This window comes from Hemiscyllium ocellatum, chromosome 44 (assembly GCF_020745735.1).
Source record: "Hemiscyllium ocellatum isolate sHemOce1 chromosome 44, sHemOce1.pat.X.cur, whole genome shotgun sequence".
In the NCBI taxonomy this organism is placed as follows: domain Eukaryota; kingdom Metazoa; phylum Chordata; class Chondrichthyes; order Orectolobiformes; family Hemiscylliidae; genus Hemiscyllium; species Hemiscyllium ocellatum.
This window is the reverse complement of record NC_083444.1, coordinates 23153527-23173023: the sequence shown is the minus strand read 5'-3', so window position 1 is coordinate 23173023 and position 19497 is coordinate 23153527. Positions and strand designations below refer to the sequence as shown.

Sequence of the window (19497 nt, the reverse complement as noted above, 5' to 3'; positions counted from 1 at the left end):
AAGGTCTAGGAAGGGGAGGGAGGAGTCTGAGGCAGTCCAGGTGAATTTGAGGTCGGGATGGAAGGTGTTAGTAAAGTTGATGAACTGTTCAACCTCCTCGTGGGAGCATGAGGCAGCGCCGATACAGTCATCGATGTAGCGGAGGAAAAGGTGGGGGGTGGTGCCAGTGTGGTTGCGGAAGATGGACTGTTCCACATATCCTACGAAGAGACAGGCATAGCTGGGGCCCATGCGGGTGCCCATGGCAACTCCTTTAGTTTGGAGGAAGTGGGAGGATTGAAAAGAGAAGTTATTCAGGGTGAGGACCAGTTCAGTCAGTCGAAAGAGGGTGTCAGTGGAAGGGTACTGGTTGGTGCGGCGGGAAAGGAAGAAGTGGAGGGCTTTGAGTCCTTCGTGATGGGGGAGGAGGTGTACAGGGACTGGATGTCCATCGTGAAAATAAGGCGTTGGGGACCGGGGAAGCGCAAATCCTGGAGGAGGTGGAGGGCGTGGGTGGTGTCCCGAACGTAGGTGGGGAGTTCTTGGACTAAAGGGGACAGAACCGTGTCAAGGTATGCGGCGATGAGTTCGGTGGGGCAGGAGCAGGCTGAGGCAATGGGTCGGCCGGGGCAGTCAGGTTTGTGGATTTTGGGCAGGAGGTAGAAACGGGCGGTGCGGGGTTGTGGGACTGAGGTTGGAGGCGGTGGATGGGAGATCCCCTGAGGTGATGAGGTTATGGATGGTCTGGGAGATGATGGTTTGGTGGTGGGAGTTTCCTCATTTCCCCTCCCCCCACCTTGTCTCAGTCGGTTCCCTCAACTCAGCACCGCCCTCCTAACCTGCAATCTTCTTCCTGACCTCTACACCCCCACCCCACTCCGGCCTATCACCCTCACCTTGACCTCCTTCCACCTATCACATCTCCATCGCCCCTCCCCCAAGTCCCTCCTCCCTACCTTTTATCTTAGCCTGCTTGGCACAACTCTCCTCATTCCTGATGAAGGGCTTATGCCCGAAACGTCGAATTTCCTATTCCTTGGATGCTGCCTAACCTGTTGTGCTTTAACCAGCAACGCATTTTCAACTGTGATCTCCAGCATCTGCAGACCTCATTTTTTACCCGAACACCACCTCCTTACCAACCTCAATCCTTTCTAGTCTAATAGCCCATATCTCCATCTTCTCTACAACATTCTCCTTTTCCTGAGTTAAAACAGATGAGAAATATTCGTTTAGCATCTCTCTGATCTCCACAGGGTGCACACACAACTTCCCACTTCTGTCTTTGACTGGCCCTATTCCTTCCCTAGTCATCCTTTTATTCCTCACATACCTATAGAAGGTTTTAAGGAACTTCTTTATTCTACCTGCTAAAGAGTACTCATGTCCCCTCCTTTCTCCTCTTAATTCTCTTTAAATCCTTCCTAGCTAATCTGTAACTCTCCATCACCTCATCCGAATTATCTCGTCTCAACGTCACATAAGCGTCCCTCTTCCGCTTAACAAGTGATACAATTTCTTAAGGGAACTGTGGTTTACTAATCACTTCCTCCCTGTCTGACAGGGATGTACCTATCAAAGACACACAATATCTATTCCCCAACCCCTGCATTTTGCTGCCCCATTCTATGTCTCCTAGGTCTTGCCTAATTGCATTATAATTGCCCTTCCCCCATCTATAACTCTTGCCCTGTGGCATGTACCTGTCCCTTTCCATCGTAAACTAAAAGTAACCGAATTAGGGACACTTCTCCAAAGTGCTCGCCTATCATTAAATCAAACACCCGGACTGGTTCATTACCAAGCACCAGATCCAGTATGTCAACCCTTCGACATACTGTGTCAAGAAACACTCCTACACACACCATTTTGTTTCTTTAGCCACTTTCTCAAATGAAATGAAGAAGGCTAACACCTCTTTCTTTCTTATCAAACTGTGCAAATGTTTGCACAGTGTTTAGACAGATTCCCATCAGGCTTTTGGCGACAATGGATTTGCCCTTCAACCCTTAACTACAAAATAGCAACTGAGCCAATATAGTAACTTCTGATAAACAGACCCTTGTCAAAGGCAATGTCAGTAAAACAGATTCTGTCGCCGTCTCGCTGTCGCCGTCTCGCTGTCGCCGTCTCGCTGTCGCCGTCTCGCTGTCGCCGTCTCGCTGTCGCCGTCTCGCTGTCGCCGTCTCGCTGTCGCCGTCTCGCTGTCGCCGTCTCGCTGTCGCCGTCTCGCTGTCGCCGTCTCGCTGTCGCCGTCTCGCTGTCGCCGTCTCGCTGTCGCCGTCTCGCTGTCTCTCCCCTGCAAGAATCATGTGAGACAGATGTAGTTTCTATAACCAGCTTCAAAAACCCAACAACTGATGAAAGATAAAGTGAAACCCTGGTTCTGTGGGAGCCTGATTCCACCCATTTGTGCTGCTTCTACTGTTCTCAGTTTCTATTTTAAAAAAGGGCTTCTCAAGCCATTTACTTTATTGGCCAGGAAGAAACAGCTCAGCGCCTATAGCTTAAAACCTCTTTTAAAATGAAACGAAACACCTCTCAAAGGCATGGTATTGTTACATTAAGAATAGTGAGTGTTGTCTTTAACCTTTGGGCTAGGCGAGGGGAGTGAATATTTAAAGCTTTTCTCACTTGTCTGGTGCAGTTGGGAACGTGTTGTGCATAAAATTGTGTGAGCATGAGTCGCTGTGTTGCTCAGCCTATGACTCACTGTTGGGCAAAACTCCGTGTGGAGCAGGGGATGTCAAAATATGTTAACTCAGGGTGGTCCTGTTGATTTGACTGTGTGGTGTTAAAGTTAAACTTCCTGATACTGTCTGGCACAGCAACCCAACCAATTTCTTTAAAATTATCAGTTTACATTGTTCGATGGAGGACATAACAAAAGCACATTCAGTTTGTTTATAATCATTTTCGACGGTGTCCTCCTTGTGTTGCTCCTCCCAAGAAAGGAATGCGATTGGTGAAGGTGTCATTGCTGCAGTTTCCGCATATGATCCCCATAAGACTGCCCTGTGTGGATTAATAGTTGCATGCTTAACAGCAGTGTGGAAGCCTCATGCTCAAGTAACTGTTCCATACGATCTGAATAGGGGAAAGAGGTTGCAGAAAGTAATGGGAGGAAGATTAGATTCCCTACAGTTTGGAAACACGCCCTTCAGCCCAACAAGTCCACACTGACCCTCCAAAGAGTAACCCACCCAGACCCATTTTCCTCTGACTAATGCACCTAACACAATGGGTAACTTAGTATGGCCAATTCACCCTGCCCTGCACATCTTTGGACTGTGGGAGGAAACTCTACACAGACAGTCGCTCGAGGCTGGAATTGAACCTGGACCCTGGTGCTGTGAGGTAGCCGTGCTACCCTGCAATTGCCTATTTTTCTAAGAGAGATTTTGTTGTGTTTTCTATGTGCCTGCACGTACAGAATCATCCGGTACAGAAATAGGACTTTTTGCCCTTGTAGCTCTGATCCTGAAGAGCTTGCTAAAGTTTTGTTTTTCAATTTTGCAAATGTTTCATTTCAAATTTTCCATTTTGAAAGTGACTACTGGTTTCACTATGTTATAGATTGTAACTTGCTAAATCAATTGTTACCTCCTTTCCCCTTTTTTTGTCAATTTTTTTTGTTTCTGTGTGTTCTCTAATTACTAACATGTTTTATTTGCTCTCAAAATCCTTCCTGCCTTAAAGCATGTCTGTTAAATTTCACCAAGTTTTCTTTCTCTGGTATAAGGAGACCAATCCCAGCTTCTCCAGTCTCAGTACATAATTGAAGTCCATCATCCCTGGTTCTATTCCAGTCAATCTTCACTGGAAGGAGAAAGTGAGGACTGCAGATGCTGGATATTAGAGCTGAAAATGTGTTGCTGGAAAAATGCAGCAGGTCAGGCAGCATCCAAGGAGCAGGAGAATCGACGCCTCGGGCATGAGCCCTTCTTCAGGAAGAAGGGTTCCTCCCGAAATGTCGAATCTTCACTGGACTCTCTCCAAGACTTTGACATCCTTCCTATGCCCAGCTTGGCCTTGGTGTTGTAGCTGGGGCCTAACCAATTTTTGTGCACCTTTTCAGGAGGGGACACTAGATCACTGTTGGATAGAATCAACCAGAGATCCTATCTCCTTCAGCAACCTCAGAAATTTGGAAGCTGACTGGACCATTTCTATTGCTGCTCTCAGTGAGGTTAATTAGCCTGGCATAGGCCAATTATTAGATTAGCACCTTGGTAGTGTATGTGGCTAGTCATGTATGATGCTGTATCAAGGGGAGACAGTGGCAATCGTTTCACTGGGTGCACTGGCGGCTCCCATCACAGCAATTCAGGGAATTTAAAATGAGCTAAGAACATTCCGTAACTGAAAACTAATCTCAGTAATAGTGACTATTGTCATGAAAACCCATCGGTGTTCCTAAAGTCATTTTGGAGAAAGAAACTCTCCCAGGTAACCATCATCACCTGTTTATAAAGCTTTTCCTCAGCCAATTATTTAAAATGCAATTTGTATACATCTCTCAAAAAAATGCATTCTGAGGCATGCATGCTCTGTCAATGATCCTCCAAACCACCTTAATTGATTATATTCCAAGGGTAGATTTGAAGCCTAGGCTGGTACAATTGCAACATTTAAGAGGCATTTGGAAGGATATATGACTAGGAATGGTTTGGAGGGATATGGGATAAATGCTGGCAAATGGGACTGGATTTATTTGGGATACCTGGTTGGTGTGGGTGAATTGGACCAAATGGTCTGTTTCCACGCTGTATGAATCTGACCCTTGACCCTATATAACTAATGCCTGGTCCTAGTTTTTAAATTCTTGGCATCATTAAATTTGCAAGCTGCCTAGTTCAGTTGCCGGCAGCAGCTGGGGAAGAGACTGGACTTGATTGTGGGTACAGACATTCTGGTAGGGGCCGAGAGTGGCTTCAGCCTTTACACACCATGTTTAAGGAGGTAATTGGAGCTCATGAGAGAAGGAGGGATGAGGGGCATTCATTTTTGTCCATGTGGAATTGGATCCTCTGCCCTGTCCTGACTGCCCATTTAGTCTTAGCAGCAACACCATCTTTACTCTGTTCTATCTTGTAACTGATCTTCTGTATGTCACCAGTCACCTCTGTCCTGGTGGATCTAACTCTGTTGATGTGTCTGTTGTGTTGACTGAATCTCATACTTTCTTCAGTTTCTGTAGTTGAATTTTTTTCCCTCCAAGGTGTTCTTGAAGGCAAGGCTCCATTAGCATCTGTAAGGAATAAATGACTTCACATTTGGATATAAGCAGTTGTCTTGTCAGTACTCTGATCTAACCAAGGAACCCTGTCCAGAGCCCTAACCTGTCTTTTCTCTCTCAAGCTATTGATTGATCTGTTTATTGATATTTTCTGTTTTATTACATAATTTCAAAACTAATTTCATTCCCATATGCTGTCACTGTTCAGGCAACATGTTCTCTGTTCTCACCTTCTAGCAGCAACACATCAGTGATGTAATTATTTCCTCCATGCAATGTTTATTAATAAATATTGTACTGCAAATTGATTTGTTTTTGTCTGTCAGTTTTGCTGTGGATTTGCAGTGATTGTGACCATGATGTAAATTTTTTAAATTTCATGGTTGTGCCCAAAATCACAAGTGTGTATAAATACTGGAAGAGTGCAGCAATATTATGCTAGGTGTGACCTACCAGTAGAAAATTCTGTTTGATCAATACAATATTACTAGAAAGATTGGTGACTATAAAGGTGACTGAGCAATTGTTAGTTTTGTTTTTTCTTCTGCAGGGGTTCCTCCTTTGTCTCCAAGCCCCTCTTCCATGGTATACGTTTTTGTATTATACATAATAAGAATGTGAGAATTATACAACTGTATATATTTTTAAAAGGTTGCTTCACTTTGAAAATTTCATGTTTGGTCATTATATGTCTTTGTATTTTGGAATGACTCACTGAACAGTACGTGTGGACAAGTTGCACAATGTAGCTGCAGTATTTTTTCAGGTCTAATATAAATAAACTTGAAATTTAAGTAGCTGCATTTAGTTTTTCAGGGCTAATAGGTTTATGTTTAATCCTCACGCCTCCAATTTAAGGATGTTAAGCTCTTGTGTTTGAACTTTGATGAAGGACATTCTGTCTAATTTGGCTTTGTGTTCAAAACTGATGGTAGAGTTTGAAAGAAAAAAATCCAAGTCTGGTATTTATTGATTTTTACCTGTTTCTCCTTTTGCTGATGTAGTTCTAGCACATTACTTAAAGTAAGAGCAATTTGTGTGACCTGCGAACATGCTGATTTCTTTGATTGCAGCATGCATGAGAGCATGTACCAACTAGAAATGGAAGCAGGTCAATTTTAACCACATACCAGAACCAAAAAGGTCACAGCCTTGACTTGAATGCTGAGTCAAGTATGTTGACCTCAAATCTTAGACACACCCAAAAAAGGTGAGAAATGATCCTTCCTGTACCCTCAGCTGGAAAAATGTCACTTGCTGTTTCTCTGCTTCCCAATATGTGCACAGTTATACTAATTTGCTTTTTGTGGAATTCCAAAAGAACACTGGCAAATTGCAGGAGTGGGCAGATAGGTGAGGTTCAATGCAGAGAGGCTCTTTGGTTGGGTGAACTTTGAAGTACAATACAATATAGAAGGCACAATTATAAAGGGAGTGCAGAAGCAGAGGGGCTGGATTATTGAAGGTGTCAGGACAAGTGGTGAGTACGGTTTATACACCATATGGTGTCCTTAGCTTTATTAATGGAGTGTCAAATATACCCCATTACTATCAGTAGGGAGGTGACGTCTAACAAGTATCTTGTACAATTCAACAAGGGAGACAAGTCCCAGGGATTTGATGGGATTTATCTCCAGAATGCTGAGGAAGCCATCTGAGGAAACTGTTGGGGTCTTGTATAACATTTTTGTTTCCTCTTTCGTCACAGGTGAGGTCCCAGAGGACTGGAAACTAACTATCATTGTTCCTTTGTTGAAGAAGGGCAACAGGGACAATCTCAGAAATTCTAGGCCAGTGAGCCTGGTGTCAGTGGTTGGGAAATTATTGGAGAGGATTCTGAGCGATAAGATTTGCTCATATTGGGAAACATGTGGACTTAGTAATAGGCAGTGTGGTTTTGTGTGTCTCTTCAAACTTGAATGAGTTTTTAAGATGATTGTGAGCAAAGCAGTAGATGTTGCCTATGTGGACTTCAGCATGGCACTTTTCCTCATGGCAGGCTTTTACAAAAGGTGAAGTCACATGGGATCTATGGTGAACTGGTAAGATGATTGCAGAACTGGCTTAGTGAAGTGGTGGAATGTGGTTTTTCAGATTGGAGATCTGTGACCAGTGGTGTTTCACAGGTCATTGTAGATGACACAAACACTGGGGGAGTTGAAGATAGTGAGGAGGATTGCCAGAGGTAACAACAGAGTGTAGGCTCGAGACTTGGGTAGAGATTTGGCAAATGGAGTTTAATTTGGACAAATGCGATGTGATGCATTTTGGGAGATCTGATGGAGAACGGAAGTATACAGTAAATGACAGAACTCTTAATAGCATTAACATACGGAGCACTAAGGAGTAAAGGTCTGCAGTTACCTGAAAGTGGCAACACAAGCGGATAATGTCCAGAAGGAATATGGCATATTTCATTGAACAGGGCAGAGAGAATACTAATTGGCAAATTGTTTTGTAGCTGTATAGAACTTTGGGCCACATTTGGAATATTGTGTACAGTTCTGTTTGCTGTGCAACCAGAAGATAATGTGGACGGTTTGGAGAGGGTACAAAAATGGTTTACTACCATGGGGGGATGTATTAGATATGAGGAGAGATTGCATAAACTTAGTTTGTTTTTACTTGAAAGACAAAGGATGAAGTTCTCAAAATTGAGAGTTATGGATATTCAGAATTTTTTTTCAAGGTAGAAAGATCCAATAATAAAAGGGAATAAGTTTGAAGGAAATGTGCTGCCAGAGGCTCAGGTGGCTACAGTAGCAACGTTTGAGGCAACTTGAGAGATATGAATGTAGAAGCAGTTCACAAGAATGGTTCCAACAATGAGAGACCTTAATTGAGAATAGATTCAAATAGAGTCATAGAGATGTACAGCATGGAAACAGCCCTTCGGTCCAACCCGTCTATGCCGACCAAATATCCCAACCCAATCTAGTCCCATCTGCCAGCATTTCTCCTTGGATTGAAGACTGAGAGGAAATCTGATAAATTTCAAAATCATAAAAGCAGTCTCATTAGATAGGAGAACTTGTTTCTGCTTGTAAGGAAAAAAAGAACAAGAGGGCTTAGATTTAGTGATATGCAAACAAAGTAAGAGTGAATTAAGAGTGACAGTGCAAGGAGCTAGAAGCTGAGCAGGTCTGATGGCATCCAGAGAGACCAATTTGGTTTTTGGGACAGAGAGTTTGAAGTGTTGAGTTTTCGCTTTCTGGCCTTCTCTCAGTATTCAGTTTTATTGATGATATTCTCTCCCATATTTAAGACTTGGTTTTCTGTGTCCTAATTTGTGAACTTAGTGATTTCCTTTGATCTGTGAACTTTCTTACAGAACTTTTTTTTTGTTATGCACATCTTATCTTTGAAGGAAATTTGTAAAGAATGTTTATTGAGATAGGTTTCCCTTTTTCTGATGTGTTCTGTGCTTCCTTTCCCCTCCCCACGAGCAATCTGGCTGCAAATAATCACATTCTTGTCACCTCTGACTAGTTTGCACAAATCCCCAGAGAAGCTGAAGATTCAAAGCCTGAGTCCTTGGCAGAAAAGGCAGCAGGATCCCCATTGTGAACCACAATCAGTTTGAATTCCTAATCATGCTGCTCGAACCTCAGCCCATTGCAACCATTACATGTTGCTGGTCAAAATGGAATAAATCATGGACCTTTTTGACATGATAATAAATAGCCCATGTAAGATGAATCATTACACCTCTGGGAAGTGGGTGGTTTGATGGTAGCAGTGATGGAAAGGCTGGTATTTTGTTCATTTGTTTTTCTGCTTTTTGCTTTTAGCGCATAGATGGTGAGCATATTGCAGATAGGTTGCTTGTCCATCCATGAGCCCTATCTGCTTAAGTGCAGATAATTGGCCTTTCAAGGCCAGCTTTACCACTTGAGAAGAACTTCCTTTCATTTTTTTCCCTTCAATACCAGACTGGCTGGAATGCTTATATGTTGAGCAATAGTATCCCTCAAGAAAAAATGAATAGTTAACAACCAAGGCATTTTGCTTTTAGGCATTACAAAACGCTTGTTTGTGGCAAGTGGTATTGTAAAGTGATAAAAACAGAAGTTACTGGAAAAACTCAGCAGGTCTGGCAGCATCTGTGCAGAGAAATCAAAGTTAAAGTTTTGAGTCTGGTGACCTTTCTCGGCCTTTTGGCTCGGAATATATGTAGTTCCTGAGGACCAGAGGAAAAGATTCTGCTTGAGTGCTGCAGGTTCGACGCAGCAGACGTGTGCTGGTAGGGGAGGTGTTGCGAGTCATTGGAGCTACAACTCATCATCGCTGGATCGTGATAGGATGTTGGAGGTTCTTTTGGTTGTGCTGACCTGCTCTTCGTGGATCTTCATGCTGGCTTGGCCTAATGCCAATTCAGGTACCAGCCAACCTCAGAGCTATGGCCTCAGCAGCCGCTCTCAGCCCAGGCCAAGGCAATCACAACCCAGTCAGGGTGACTGTGAAGAAGGTGGAGGAGCGTACACCAGTCGATTGGACAGTGTTTGTCAAGAAAATTTTGCTGGAGTGCTGCGGGTTCGAAGCAGCAGAAATGCACTGATCTGTATGTAATAATGATAATTCGGAGCTGTCTATGTAAATGTGGAAATATGAATGGCATTACCTAATGTACAGTGTATCAAATTATTCTATGCATATTTTATGAATAAAGTATATTTTTGAAATATAAAAAAAAATGTGTACTGCCTGTAGGATTTCCCTGGGACAGGCTATTTGAACGTGACCTTCAGGAGCGTGAAGAATTGTGAGCAGCTCCTGAAAGTCTTCAAGAAGAAGGAAGGAGAACCTCTGTTCTCCATCTTGTCAGTGGTCCCGTTGTGTGTGCTTCCTGCGCAGAGGAGTCGGGTTGTTACATTCCGTATGTACAACCCCCATGTCCTGACCTTCCTGAGAACATACGTGCAGGTCGAGGGAGAAAGCACCGGTGTGGTCGATCCTTTTGGGATCTGGACTAGCAAGCGGCAGGCCAGGGTAACCCTGAGGGTCAATGCCAGTGAGAACATCCTCCACTCACCCTCCAGCTTTGCTATCAGAGGAAGCAGCGGTTACTTGATGTACACAGGGCAGCTGAAAATGCGCCAAACCTGTGGGAGGTCAGGCCACGTGGCGGCGGATTGTAAGGTGACTGTCTGTCGAAACTGCAAGCAGGAAGGCCACCTGACCAAGGAGTGTGAAGAGGCCAAGAATAGTAATCTGTGTGGAGAGGTGGGCCACATGTATAAGGCCTTCCAAAGACGAGGGGCCACCACCTATGAACAGATGGCCGGAGATGGCAATACGAGCCATGGACCACATAAGACCAGCAAGGTAACACAAAACAGCATGGGAATGGTGCAGGAAGGGCGGGCGGGAATGGGGCAGACGGCAGACAGTGGGGAGGTGCAGCAGCCCATCCAAGCATCCAGGCTGAGGAAATGGAAGAGGAGAGAACAAAGGAGGCAGAGGATTGGATTACTGTCAAAAGCAGGAAGAGGAAACCTTGCCAGGCCCCCAAAGTCACCCAGCCACCCAGCAAAGGGGGAAATGACACCTACACGATGAGGATATAGGTAGCTCTTCGGATGGCGAGGACGGGCGCAAGGAGGGTTGTCACCAGAGGAAGAGACAGAGCGCTATGGGGAGAAAAGGAGGGCAGCACCGCCCAAACAGGAAAAGACGATCCCTCTGAGGGGATGAGTAAAGACCACCCCCCACCTGGTGAGAATCAAGAGGTACTCACCGGTCCACAGCTCCAGGTAACTGGGAGCAGTGGTCCTGTGACAGCCCTGCTGTCAGACAGAGAACTGGACTGAGCAGACTCTGGGCCCGACTCAAAGACACCAGAGCAAGGAAACCGTTCCAGCGTGGAGCCGGTCAGCTACCTCAGCTCTGGGAGGGTCCAGTAGTTTGCCGTCACCACAACTACCCCAGAGAGTCAAGACCAGCAGAAAATGGACACTGGTAACCTGGCAAATTGTTAAAATGGAGATAAAAATTGCCCGTATCAACGTGCATAGCATCAAATCTGCTACGTGATTCTACAATGGCCTTCCTGGCCAACGTTAAAGCCAACGTCCTGTTTCTGCAGGAATGTGGGATAACGGAACTCAGCAGCTACAGGAGATGGTCGAGCTTGTGGGCCCATGGGCCGTCAGTTTGGTCAGGAGGGGCAACGATAGCCGCACCTCCGGCCTGGGTATCCTGTTGCAAGGAGGCAACTTCACCATCTCCGAGGTTAAGGAGGTGGTGGGCGGGTGCCTTCTCGTCACTGATGTCATGAACTAGAATGTTCCCCTGAGACTGATTTTAATGTGTACTCCCCAGTGGGTAAGAGTGAACAGTTGGCCGTCCTCCCACCCTCCCCCTGATGGCCACCTTTTGTGTGTGGCTGCATCAAACTGTGCATCGATCCCTGGTACGCAAACACGAAGTGTCACTACATACTGAAGTTCTACCTGTCCCCGTGGTTGCGAAGGATGGGCCTGGCCTCGCTGCCGCAGAACGCTCCGAGTAAAAGGTTATGAAGAAACTTTTGACCACAAGTCCATCAGGAAATGGTCGGCATGCAGTGTCCTTAGACCCTTCGGGGAAAGGAGAGGACGAATCCTATCAAACGGTTCCCTGAGCAGACTGTCAAAGTCATTTAGCAGAATGCCTCATTGCCAGAACTTTCCAATAAGCACCAAGACATGGCTTGGCTGGTGGTGAGAAGGGCTCTGCCTATGAGAACCTTTATGCACGTCCGGACTCTCGGCCTCACCGCATGCTGCCCTCGAAGCAGCTGCGGGGGAGATGAGACTGTCACACACCTCCTTCTGGAATGTGGCTATGCAGAGGAAGTCTGGGGAGGAATGCAGTGGTGTTTGTCGAGGTTCGTCCCGGGCAGCGCCGTGACGCGGGACTCCGTGCTCTACGGCTTGTTCCCCGGGACGCACACCGAGACGAACATCAGCTGTGCCTGGAGGATCGTCAGCTCGGTGAAAGACGCTCTTTGGGTGGTCCGAACCCTGTTGATATTGCAGCTGAAGGAGTTGACCCCGACTGAGTGTTGCAGACTGGCACATTCCAAGGTCCAGGACTACGTGTTGAGGGACGCGCTGAAGCTTGGGGCAGCTGCTGCCAAGGCGCGGTGGGGAAAGACCACCCGTGTAGCATCTGCCTGCCTAAGAAGAACAGGGGGTCCGCCCAGTCATTTGGGCTCCGCTGACGCCTCAGCAGAAGAGCTGGATAGTAAATGTACAGACTTGTATATAGGAAAAATAAATTTCGATGTATGTATGTCAAGCAATGTAATGTGTGCACAAGAATGGTATGACCAATTGTGTAGAGATCCAAATAATTTTATGAATAAAGTATATTTTTGAAATAAAAAAAGTCTGGTGACCCTTCCTCAGAACTAGTGATGCTGGTTCTTCCTGTAACAGGTTTGACATGTTGGTGTCAAGCATTTTTATATTACATGAAATATACAGAGTGTTGGTTAAAGGTTCAGCTCAGGAAAATACTTGATTTCTTTCAAAATATATTCTACTGTGCTTTTTCATATTTTATTAATTTGCTCGTATGTCTTTTTCAATTTTAAATCCAGATTTTGTCTCATTGTCCTGAAGGACAATGTTTCCGTAGGATCTTGTGTATCTCTCTTTTGAGAAAGACAATTGGTTATATCTCTGTAACCACCACCTCTTGTGTTCAATGAAACTAACAGAACCAGTCATATAAATACTATACTACAAAATGAGGTTAGGGGTAAGGTGATACCTCCTGTCTCCCTAAAGCCTGACCACCATCTACAAGTCAGGAGTGTGATGGAATGGTTTTTACTGACTTTGGATACATCTCCCAATAAGCCAACACCATTCAAAACAAATCTGATCACCAAACCACAGCTTCATTGTGGCATTCAAGTAGGCACTTGACCACTATCACAGCAAGGGTAATTGGGGATGCACGAGAAATAACTAGCCATACGGCACCCACATCTCTCTCTGTACTGTAGGGCTTCTGTGATTCTATGATTCCACAGTTTATTGCAAGGATGAAAATGATCAAAACCATTACTGAACAATGTGGTCATAATGATTGGGAGAAAGTGAGATGATTGACTGTGAGTGATGGAAATGAGGGATCTATCAACCTGTTTAAAAAATGTTCTCTAGTCTGCTTGAAAATTGCTGATCTTCCAGTTCAAAGAGTTGGGCCACTTTTGGAATATTGCATTTAATCCTGGTCTCCCTGCTTTAGGAAACCTGAAACTTGAAAGCATTCAGAAAAGATTTACAAGAATGTTTCCAGGGTTGGAGGGTTTGAGCTATAAGGAAGGGCTGTTTAGGCTGGGCTATTTTTCCTTTGAGTGACGGAGGCTGAGGTTTATAAAATCATAGAGATGTGGATAGGGTGAATAGATGAGGTCTTTTCCCTGGGGTGGCAGAGTCCAGAACTAGACAGCATAGGTTGAAGATGAGAGGGGAAAGATTTAAAAGTGATGTAAGAAGCAATGTTTTCATTGAGAGGGTGGTGAGTGTATGGAATGAGCTGGCAGAGCAGGTGTAGAGGCTAGTACAATTACAATATTCAAAAGGCATCTGGATGAGTATATGAATAGGAAGGGCTTAGAGGGATATGGGCCAAATGCTGACAAATGGTTCTAGGTTAGTTAAGAGTATCTGGTTGGCATGGGCAAGTTGGACCGAAGGGTCTGTTTCCATGCAGTGCTTCTCTATGACTCTAATTATCCTCCAGGAGGGTGTTGCAGACAGGCACATTCCAAGACACAGGACATGTGCTAAGGGATATATTAAAGTGTGAGAGGCTGCCAAAGCACAGTGGGGAGCAAGCCATTGTCTTAGACCTTTCTGCCACAATATCCCGAGGGTCTGTTAACTTGAAGGACATCTTGTTGTTTGTGTTGAAATGTAAATAGATTCTTGTTGTATTTAGTAAATGTTTGAATATTGCTTTTGGATGCAGACACCTAGGAGTGCATTGCTGAACTGAGAAATGCGATGTAAAAACATCACAGTCCTCATTTCAGCAATACATTTCTAGGTGCCTGCATGCAAAGGCCATATTCAAACATTTACAAAATATTGTTTTATGTAATTTCTGACTTGAACTGTTTTTTAATATGCTGATGAATAAAGTGTATTTTTGCCAGGAAAAGTGCAGACTTTAGACATTGCTATTAGTGACAAACTATGGCTGTTCAGCTTTACTCACACAGGTTTTTACTCTTTCCAGGACCCTGCAGGAATTTTTGAACTGGTGGAAGTTGTCGGAAATGGGACTTATGGACAAGTATACAAGGTAAAGCAAAAGATAGCCATCATTCTTTTTAAATAAATGATTTTGAATAATTAGAACATGCTAATTCGTATTGGCTGGGCACAAAATTGTGCTTTGTCCCCACAAGTTCTCTAATTAAAATATGTAGATCCTAAATTTGCCTTCCTTTTAGCAGTTCTGTTACCATATTTAACATCACCCCTTGCCATTTGAGTTGATGATGCCTGTCATATTGTTAACAATCTCTTTTTTGTTATCTCCGTTCTTGTCTGTATATCTTTGGACCTCAATGTAGTACCTATCTATTAAGAATTGAAATTTTAACGTGAAAGTTTAAAAAGAAGAATTCTTGATTTAGTTTTGTGATCATGGTCCTCGTTTGAGCCAGTGGTCTGAGTTCTAGTACTGTTGAGTACTACTGTTTTTAAGTTTGAAAGATTTACCAAGTTCTGTAGCAGTTGTTTTGTTGCTGAAAATGATATTCTTGCTGTGTTTACCATGGAGAAAGACGTGAAGATTTGGAAACTTGGGGGGTTAGTGGTGACATTTTGGATCAGTGTGTTGCTGGAAAAGCATCTGAGGAGCAGGGGAGTCACCGTTTCGAGTATAAGCTCTTCAGGAATGTTGGGGGTGTGGTGGGGATCCCAGTGGGCTGAGAGAAATAGGAGGGGGTGGGGCTGAGATAGGTAGATGGATGTGGGGAGTGATGGTGATCGGTCAGAGCGGAGGGTGGAACGGACAGGTGGGAAAGAAGATGGACAGTTCAAGATGGTGGTGCTGAAGTGGAGATTTGGCATAAGATTGGGGGGGCTGCAGAGGAGATCAGGAAACTGATGAATTAGACATTGGACCTGTGTGGTTGGAGGGGAGGGCCCGAAGGTAGACGATGAGATGTTCTTCCTCCAGGCGTCGGGTGGCTAGAATTTAGTGGTGGCCCAGGACTTGCATGTCCTTGGTGGACAGTCCATATTAGAGGATGTATTAGTGTATGAGGGTGGATAAATCTTGACCAGATATATTTAAGAACACTGCAAGAGGCTAGAGAAGACTTTGCAGGGGCCCTGATAATTTTGCATCGTTGTTAGCCATAGGTGAGATCCTGGTAGAATGGAGGGTAGCAAATGTCTATAAGTACCTGGATCATCCCTGCCATCCTTCTTAAACAAGTGGACAACATTAGCAATGCTCCAATCCTCTGGGACCTCCCCCACGTTCAAGGATGCTACAAAGATATCTGTTAAGGCTCCAGGTATTTCCCCTCTCACTTTCCTCACTTTCCACTCCAGACCTGGGAACTTGTCCACCTTAATGCCTTTTAGAATACCCACACTTCCTCCCTGCTTATGCCCTCTTGCCTTAGGTCAATCAAAATGCGAGCACAAGTGGTACAGTTAGTAAGTTTGCTGATGACATCAAAATTGGACGTGTAGTGGAGAGCGAAACAGATCCTTCATTCCAACCCGTCCATGCCGACCAGATATCCCAACCCAATCTCGTCCCACCTGCCAGCACCCAGTCCGTATCCCTCCAAACCTCTCCTCGTCAAATACCTATCCAGATGCCTTTTAAATTTTGCAATTGTACTCACCTCCACCACTTCCTCTGGCAATTCATTCCATACACGTACCACACTGTGTGAAAAAGGTGCCCCTTAGGTCTGTTTAATATCTATCCCCTCTCACCCTAAACCTATGCCCTCTTGTTCTGGACTTCCCTACCCCAGGGACAATACTTTGCCTATTTATCCTCTCTATGCCCCTCATGATTTTGTAAACCTCTATAAGGTCACCTCTCAGCCTCTGATGCTCCAGGGAAAACAACCTCAGCCTGTTCAGCCTCCCCTGATAGCTCAGATCCTCCAATCCTGGCAACACCCTTGTAAATCTTTTCTGAACCCTTGAAGTTTCACAACATCTTTCCGATAGGAAGGAGACCAGAATTGCACGCAATATTTCAACAGGGGCCTAACCAATGTCGTGTACGGCCACAACATGACTCCCAACTCCTGTACTCAATACTCTGGCCAGTAAAGGAAAGCATAATAAACACCTTCTTCACTACCCTATCTACCTGCGACTCCACTTTCAAGAAGCGTGATCCTCGCTCCAAGGTCTCTTTGTTCAGCAACACTCCCTAGGACCTTACCATTAAGTGTATATGTCTTGCTAAGATTTGCTTTTCCAAAATGCAACGCCTCGCATTTATCTGAATTAAACTCCATCTGCCAGTTCTCTGTCCATCTGGTCCAACTGATCAAGATCCTGTTGTAATCTGAGGTAACCTTCTTAGATTTTGGTGTCATCTGCAAACTTACTAACTGTACCTCATATGCTCACATCCCATCATTTATATAAATGACGAAAAGTAGAGGGCCCAGCACCGATCCTTGTGACACCCCACTGGTCACAGGCCTCCAGTCTGAAAAACAACCCTCCACCACCCTCTGTCTTCTACCTTTTGAGCCAGCTTTGTGTCGAAATGGCTAGTTCTCACTGTATTCCGTGAGATCTAACCTTGGTAACCAGTCTCCCACGGGGAACTTTGTCGAATGCCTTACTGAAGTCCATATAGATCACATCAACCACTCTGCCCTCATCAATTCTCTTGGTTACTACTTCAAAAAACTCAATCAAGTTTGTGAGACATGATTTCCCACGCAAAAAGCCATGCTGACTATCCCTAATCAGTCCTCTCCTCTCCAAATACATGTACATGCTGTCCCTCGGGGTTCCCTCCAACAACTTGCCCATCACCGAGGTCAGGCTCACTGGTCTATTGTTCCCTGGCTTCTCCATACCGCCCTTCTTAAACAGTGGCACCACGTTTGCCAACCTCCAGTCTTCCGGCACCGCACCTGTGACTATCATGTTACAAATATCTCGGCAAGAGGCCCAGCAATCACTTCTTTAGCTTCCCACAGAATTCTAGGGTGCACATGATCAAGTCCTGGGGATTTATCCACTTTAGTGCATTTCAAGAAATCCAGCACTTCCTCCTCTGTAATATGGAGATTTTGCAAGATGTCACCATCTATTTCCCTGCATTCTATATCTTCTATGTCCTTTTCCACAATAAATACTGATGCAAAATACTCGTTTAGTATCTCCTCCCCCCCCCCCCCCCCCCCCCCCCCCCCAAATCTCCTGTGGCTCCACACAAAGGCCCCTGTGCTGGTCTTTGAGGGGACCTATTCTCTCCCTAGTTACCCTTTTGTCCTTAATGTGTTTTGATTTTCCATCTCCTTGTTTACTTCCTGACCTGGGCTTTTCAAGCACCACAGTACTGACTTATGTTCCAAAAACTGTTCAGTGTGAGTATTGATTGTTCAAAAGTGTTGCTAGCACTAGATAAGAACACAGGTGGATAAACTACTTTGGAAGGCTACAAATGTTAATATTAAAGATCTTCGCTGCGTTTGAGAGTAGACCTGAATTTGGCTGGAATCCACAATGGGCACCATTTGAGAGTGTTTGAGACTGAGACAAGATGTAGGAGCAGAGGTTAGCCATTCACCCAATGAGATAATGGCTGATCTAATTATCCTCAAAACAACTTTCCTGCCTTTTTTTTGTTGGAAATCTTGATTCCTTTATAGATTAAAAACCTGTCTGTCTGAGCCTTGAATGTACTTAACAACCCAGCCATAATAACTGTGGTGAACAATTCCAACAGATGCAAAATTCCTCCTCATTACCTTGAGTCGTCTTAAATGGCAGAGGGTCTTGTGATGCAGTAGTTATATCCCTTGCCTCTCAGCAAGAAGATCAGAGTTAGAGTTCTGTGTGCCCCCAAGGTGTCTCGAATGTGTCTGGACAGGTTATTGCAGAAACAGGTGGCAGTTGAGGGACCCCAGGAGATGGCAAGCAGTGTTAGATTTATGCCTAATTGGTGACAGTAGTAGGCCAGGTAACATTGGGTGCTCTTTTTATATAGCTCTAAATTATTACTATTCACTCGAAACCAAACAAGAAATAACTAATAAAGAGACTGATAAGGCTTTTGATTTTGTCGGAGCAAACTTCAAATTAATAATGCGCTATGTGAAAGATATTAATGGCAAAGAACTGTTAAAAGGGAGTTTGGGAATGGAATAAGGGGACTGAGTCATTTTGAATTAAAACAGGAATGTCTTCATTCAGGATTATGAATCTTTGAAATTCGGTTCAGAATGTTTTTGTTTTTGTGTAATTCAAGGCAGAGAAGGACAAATTTTTGAAGAGACGTAAAGTTAGGATTGGGCAGGAAAATAGAATTGTGATTAAAGATTGACCATGAATTTCAGAAATGGCTGAACATGCTTAGCTGGTGCATGACCCACTCCTGCTCTGGTTGTAGAAGCGTTGAGCTGTTAATTTCACACCTCGAGACAGAAAGCAAATTAAGGATGTGGAAAGGCTTCTGTTCTGCGCCTAGTTTTGAGGGAGTGCAGTTAGTTGTGAGGGGGTTGGGGAGGGGGAGTGGGGGTGGGAATGGTGGCAAGAACAGGATGCAAAGAATTTTAACATCTTGAACAGTGGTAAGTGGTAGGATGAGAAGAATTCTGTCGAAAGTACAGTTTATCGTGGGCATGGGATGAATACAAAACTACTGTTTTAAAAAAAAATCAAATTCTTGGGGTAAGCTGAAATGTAGAATCGTCATTTTATGATCTATCGAATGGCAGAACAGGCCTGAGGGGCCTCCAACTGCTCCTGACTCATGTGTTCATGTGAGTTTCGAATGTTAAGCTGTGGCAATTGGTGTTTATGAAAGACAAGTGATGGATCTAAATTATTTTAACAATAAGTGTTATAGACAATCCTGTATTCAGAGTTTGAGAGTGTGCACACATGCAAGGGTTGTCCTAACCTGATGACGAGAGGTATTCACAAAAATGTAACAAGCTGAAGATCAGCAGAGTGCTGTCTTAGCATCCATGCAACTGCTGGGGTAATGGCCTGAAGCGTTTGCGACTTTGTTCACCAATATCTTTGAAAGCTCCTTGTCCATCATGCCTA

General features: G+C 44.4%; 1 protein-coding gene across 2 annotated transcripts in view; it reads left to right on the top strand.

Moving 5' to 3' along the window:
* Positions 1 to 19497, top strand: part of LOC132835150 (misshapen-like kinase 1) — a 289538-nt gene that overhangs the window by 54682 nt on the left and 215359 nt on the right. For both annotated transcript variants that reach the window (XM_060854484.1, XM_060854483.1), the window contains exon 2: positions 14456 to 14521. In XM_060854484.1, the coding sequence (XP_060710467.1) occupies positions 14456 to 14521 (66 nt within the window). The remainder of the gene's footprint in view (positions 1 to 14455; positions 14522 to 19497) is intronic.